The 6,371-nt window shown below is 38.1% G+C and overlaps 1 protein-coding gene across 1 annotated transcript; it reads right to left on the reverse strand.

Moving 5' to 3' along the window:
* Window positions 1–529: 529 nt before the first annotated feature.
* Window positions 530–6,371, reverse strand: MLANA (melan-A). The gene is made up of 4 exons (XM_070935557.1): window positions 6,298–6,371; window positions 4,756–4,852; window positions 3,319–3,423; window positions 530–632 (listed from the first exon to the last, which is right to left on the reverse strand). Exons 1-4 carry the CDS (start codon window positions 6,369–6,371, stop codon window positions 564–566), a joined length of 345 nt encoding a protein of 114 aa, XP_070791658.1. The 3' UTR covers window positions 530–563.

The raw sequence follows: 6,371 nt of genomic DNA on the forward strand, positions 1-6,371 counted from the left end.
TCCACAATCCTGATGAATTTTCTAAATCATCCAAGGTTAACTAAATTCCCTTTTTATTTATGGAGATTCTCAGTCATCCTGGTCATGATTGTCCCAAAGGTGCTTTTCCAAAAGGCAACTGGACTTTCTTGTTTTTATTTGAAGACATTTCGCTTCTCATGCAAGGAGCTTCTTCAGAGCTGAAGAAGCTTCTTGGATGAGAAGCGAAACGTCTTCAAAGAAAAACGAAAGAAGTCCAGTTGCCTCTTGAAAAAGCACCTTTGGGATTCTCTTTTTGTTAGTATTGTCATGGATTTCAAGAATACTGGTTTTGTTTTTTGTAATATTTATTATATATATAAAAATGAAATAGCATGTTAAGGTTAATCTTATATTGAATGAAGATATATAAAATGAAGATACATAGGCTACAGCTTCAACATCTTAGGCATTTCATGCAAAAGAGGACAGTTACATTTTTCTAAGCAAGTATTTTTGAAATATTCATATTAGCTCATGTTTTCTCTCCCAGATGCTCCTAGAAATTACTTAAAGTAAGCAAGCACTTAAGTAATTCCTCCTGTTTATGGTGCATATGGTGGTGGCAACAGGCTGCTGGAGCTCTTATCATAGGCTGGTGGGGCATCTGGCACCTGCATCAATGAAAGTTGAATAAGGGAGAAGTTAATAATATGCATAGAAAAGTAAAACTTCAAAATTCCCAATGCTAATGTAAAAATGTTTCCGAAGAATAATCCCCCACCATAATTAATTTCCAGAGGCACAACTGTGCTACTTTTTAGCAGTCAATATGTCAAGGAGTTATGCAAGTTATATATTATTGCATATATTTCAAGATTCATATTCATCAATTGTTGTAAGCATTCATTGTAGGAAATAGTTTGTGTACTGGATGGTAGCTGGAGGTGTGTGTGTGTGTGTGTGTGTGTGTGTGTGTGTGTGTGTATACTATTGGTTGGTTTCCAATATAAAATTATGCTTCTTTGTTCATCTAAGAGACAACCAAGTGTTTAAATGAAAGATTTCAACGTTCAATATTCAACCTTTAAATTTAAAAAGCTGATTCCCAGGAATAAGCTTTTACATCGGGGTCCCCAACCCCCGAGCTGTGGCCCATTACTAGGCTGTGGTGGCCTGTTTGCAATTGGGCCACACATGCAGCAGGCGAGCATGTGCACGCACATGCAGCTCCACATGCACAAGCAGCCTGCTCCAGTTGTGTGACAGGTGTGCACAATGGCCGCTTGAACAACTGGAATTCCGTGCATGAATGCACACAACTGCCACTCACACAGAACCATCCCCTCCCCCCCTCCGCCAGGCCCACCAAGCCAAAAAGGTTGGAGACTGCTGTTCTACAGAATAGACCAACAGTTGACGTCGCTAGTTGCCCCAAGTCCCACATAAAACCATTCATATTCATTATCAATATAGCTAAGAGTCCATTCTTGGGCAATGACGTCTCCTTTTCACGGGCCTTGGATAGTAGATCTCTGGTTTTGTAAAAGAAACATAAAGCACTTACCAAGCAACAGAATGCCATTGTGATACAATCATAGAGACCCTGTCCAGATCTATCTCTATCTTTTAGAGCACCTAATCTACTAATTTTTCCATTACACAAACTAGATAAACTAGAGAAAATAATAAATTAATTGGATATAATTGACATCAAAAAGGACAGACGCCCACTATCCCTAAAATATTTCAAGTGCCCAGAGTATCTTGTCACTGACCTCAAGGTGGCAGCTTAAAAAAAGGAATTTCAAAAATGAATTTAGTAACAACATAGCTGTATTAGAATTCAAAGTTTTTAACATAATTTCTACATAATAGATCAAACGATTTGGCTAAAAAGCTAAAAAGTAGTTCAGTCAGACATCCTTATATTGTTAGTCAAAACAATACAGTGTTTATACATTTTGACTGACAATACAAGGATGTCTCATTGAACTAACTTTTTTGATTTTTGGCCACTTAGATAAATCTGTTTCTTTTTCCTATCCTGACCTTCTCTTTCTCTCGTCCCCAAACCACTGTGAATGTAGAAGATTACCATGTGTGAATATTCTAAAAGGAAAACTCTGGAGGGTCTGCTTCCCCAAACATTCATTCTTTCTGTCAAGTCCCAAAAGGGCAAAAGGGAACATTTGTGTGTACAGAGCAGTGTTTGGCTTTCCAGGACTATTTTTCTGTAAGTCAAAACCCAAAGGCACAGTCACAAAATGAGGGAAAATAATTGCTCCCTAGTTCATCAAAGAGTCAGATGAAATTATGTTGCAGTACAAATCTGTAAGTAGTAACAGGAAAATAAGTGTAATATTCTGATCACCATTGGATAATCAACAGTGGTAACTGAATATATTCAATAAAAATGGAAACATGTTTATAACTAAAATGTAAGCCTGAAGGGACTGGATGTCAATTTTACACAAGCTTTCTTCATAGCCATTTCCTGAAAATAAGCCATTTCCTGAAAATAAACCCTAGCATGTTTTTATGCCTAATATAAGCCCTATCCCCCAAAATAAGCTCTACTAAGAGCCTGGACAGCTGGCTGCCCACCCATTCCATCTGGTTGCTTGCGGTGCTGTGGCCACAAGGCAAGGTGGGGGGGGGTGGAGCTGCCCCACATGCCCCACACTGACTTACCTCAGGGCCCCCACAGCCAGGTCATCCACACCCTAACACCTGCCTCACTGCAGCAGCAACTGGCAGCTGTGCGCACACCTGCCTTACTGTAGCAGCACTGGCAGCCATGCACAGCAGGAGCCCACGTGGCTGTTGGACCACTTCTTATACATGCTTATGGCCACAATGGAGCAGGAGGCCGAGGGTGTGTTGTGGCCATGGCCCCAAGGCGAGGCAGGTGTTGGGTCATGAATAACCTGGCTGTGGGGGCCCTGAGGTAGGCAGGGTGCGGGGCAGCTCCACCCTCCGGCCTCACCTCATGGCCATGGCATCAATATGTCACTTGGCCTCCTCCTCCGTTGCAACTGCAAGCAAATAGAAAAAATGGGCCTCCCCAAATGGAAAAAAAATAAGACACCCCCTGAAAATAAGCCCTAGTGCTTATTTTGGGGTCCAAAATAAAATTTTCAGGGAAACACAGGTATATAATATGTATTGCCTGCTAGAAGCAATGAATGCAGACATAATTTTACTTCATTTTTTATTTTAATATTATTTCATCCAATCTATATCCAGCTCATTCTTATTTTAGGACACGTATCTCTCCTAACTCTCTTTTTAAACTGACTGTCTAAACTGTAGCCTCCTGAAGCATTAATCAAAAGTAAGGATAAGCGATCATCTTACCACATGACTATAGCTGCTGGTGTATTCCCGCAAGGGCAATTTGGAGTCACTGAGGGAGCTTCTGCCTTCTGAGGTGGTCAGAGAGGCCAATCCAAAATTCTTACTCTTTGGCACAAAGATCAATATTAGAAAAAGTTCAGCAGAACAGAAAGGCAGTGTATTAATCAAACAAATGAATAGAAAAGGAGATACGGAAGGGATCTTGAAATGCAAGGAAGAAAATATACTGCAACTTTAGAAACACTTTTCATCAAGAAGAGATAATACACTCTGATTATGTTAATGCAAAATGATTAACTTTCCCATGGCTACTGAGTAACTCAACTCATAGCTGAATTTGTGCCCAGACTTAGCATCAGTGGCTATTCAGGTTTAGTGTGGATCAAATGTTCTCAACCAGAAGGCCTGTGGTTCAGATCTCTTTAAAATTTGGATGCAGCTCTCAGAGAGCCATCCAAATTTGTCAGCAAACCATGATTTTTCATATTACAGCAACAAGAAATTATTGAATATATTGAAGTAATCATTATTTCAACATGTTATTAATTAAATCAAATTTGATTTATGACTGAATCTAATTTGTTGTACCATCCCAGACACTGGCTTCCAATTTGCTCCAGGTATAATTCAAAGTACTGCTTATTACCGTACTCACAAATTCCTACATGGCATGGGGCCAGCACATTTGAGAGACTGCCTTATTCACACAATTCCTATCAATTACATCAGGTCAACCAGAGGAGCATGCTCCAGATCCATCTTTTTGGGATTGTCATATAATGGGCCCAAAGAATAGTTGGACCTGCACTCTAGTATCATACTGCCTTGAGATTTGGCTGACCCCAACATTGTTCTTCTTTCAGAAAGCCTTGAAGACCTGGTTATTTTCCCTGCAAGAGACTAGGAGAGTCAAGTTCACATTATTGGTGAATGATGCATTGTGGAATCCCTTTGATTAGTTAGTCAGTTGGAACATTTTTATACACACACACTCACACATATTGCATTTCCAGGTGTTTTAATTCCTGTGGGCTGCCCAGAGTCACATTGGTGAGATGGACAGCCACTTAAATTGATAAAAGTAAATAACAAAACTTTGAACACGTTCTCCACAAAATCAGTTAAGATTCATGCTAACTGAGCTACCCATGTTGTCCAAATGTAGCGAACAAGATTGTAGCTAACCAGCTAAGGACATTGTGTGAATGTAATTCCAAAAGGATTCTTAAAAAGCTCCACACCAAAATGTATTTCCTTTGGCACTGATTGGTTGCAGAATATTTTTATGTACAGTATCAAGGAAAAAGAGGAACATCACCTGAATCAGATGGTATGGATTCTAAGTAGACTTGAGTTTAGCATATTTTGTAGAAATTAAACAGTGTTCAAAGGAATGGGTCTAATAAATAATGCAATAAGAAGGCAGTTTATTCTTACCAAAAGCCTTTTATAACCACTGTGCCTTTTACAACACCAACAGCCAAGGATCAATAAAACTGCAAGAAGAACTATTAGAATTCCAATACCTGTAGCCCTGTTGAAAAAGACAAATTAATCTAATTACTGCTAAGGATCTGGAATAACTATTCTACATTTCAAAGGTACATCCAGAGAAAAAATGACTTCAAGCTTTACAAAATATAGCTTTATCATTTAAATGGACATAAAATAACAGTCTTTATTAAATGCATAGTTTTATAAGGAATGTATTAACATTCAAATGATTTCAGAAATTTCATTTATCTATGAAAAACTATATGCTAGAAACTCATGATCAGTTAGGTACAAAGGAATAAAGATGGACTTTTGATTACTTCAATTGGTTCAGTGCATGGAGACTCGAATCTCTACAAATGTGAAATTCATGTCAGCGTTCATATAACATGCTGAAACATTATGTAGTTAGGACTAGTGCAACATTCAAATACCAACCATGGGTTAAATTGTGGTTAAGGATTACAAACTTAATCTTAATTACAAATCATCATCTGTCATAGATTTATTCATGTTATTTCATGTCCAATGTATCAACTAGACTAGAGTTAGGGAGGTGTTAATTCAATGTTCTGTCCTTCAAAGTTAGAGACTGGATGTTGAGGTAACCACCAACTGAAATTCCTCTAGCTATAATATCTCTATTAATCTGTCTCTATAATTCTACAGGAAGGTGTGAAAAGGTGTGGAGGGAAACTCAGCCTGTGTCCGGGAGATTCTGGCCTTGATCAGACTATCATGTTAGTTTATTGCACTGTATTATATAATCTATTATATTATCTTATATTTGGTTATTGTATTTTTGTTGTATATGCTGTAAATTACCAATGAGATGGTATATAAATGACATGCATGCCAATTTATTTTATGAAATAGAATTATTTAGCAACTATTTTAAAAAAATCAGGAAATGTCTGCCAGAGTCTTGGTAGACCAGACCAAGAAATCAAGAAGGATGAAACTGCTTTTATTGAGAATCTTGCAAATCTGATTTTTGCTGCATCTCCTCTCCTTTCTTATATTTTTGTGAATTAGGGATATGCTATCTCAGTCACTTACAAATGTGTTGTGGACTTAAAACATGTTTTTCCCTTCATTGCTTTGACAACAGAGCTCCCATATTTCTACCAGGCTCATCTTCCTTACTCTCTATAACCAACTAACCACTATAAAATAGCCTGTAATCCTACACAAATGCGAATAAAAGTTAGTTGCATTTCCTGGTACTGAAATGCTGGGTAAATGGCTTACCCATAGTTAGTTCATAGTACAATCTGGCATAAATTTTGCTATATATTTTCAATCCCACAACAAAGTGAGTAGCAATTGTTACATGCCTCTGCAATTCCGCAAGTGAACCATATGTAGTACCAGAGAGTCAAAAAAGGACAAAGAAGAAAAGCACTCACTTCTGTTGTCCTTTCCCCAAATGAAAAGCATATATTTGACACTGATTTTTTTTTTAAATTGTCCCAAAATGCTTACTCTTCTGGAGAAAGAGAAGTATATCCCTTCCCCCTACCAAAGTTGCCATCTAGGTAATGCTCTCCCCTAGGCAT

The sequence above is a fragment of the Pituophis catenifer genome, unplaced genomic scaffold (assembly GCF_029215685.1).
Source record: "Pituophis catenifer annectens isolate HBS135680 unplaced genomic scaffold, rPitCat1.0.hap2 SCAF_2, whole genome shotgun sequence".
Taxonomy (NCBI): Eukaryota; Metazoa; Chordata; class Lepidosauria; order Squamata; family Colubridae; genus Pituophis; species Pituophis catenifer.

Bases quoted from the DNA above. Each gene is read 5' to 3' on its own strand.
- MLANA (XM_070935557.1), bottom strand. From the start codon at position 6,371: ATGCCTAGGGGAGAGCATTACCTAGATGGCAACTTTGGTAGGGGGAAG. The intron at 4,853-6,297 runs GTAAGCATTTTG...CTTTTTCAACAG, and splicing joins ACTTCTCTTTCTCCAGAAGA to GGCTACAGGTATTGGAATTC. The intron at 633-3,318 runs GTAAGATGATCG...TCATTGATGCAG, and splicing joins CCAGCAGCTATAGTCATGTG to GTGCCAGATGCCCCACCAGC.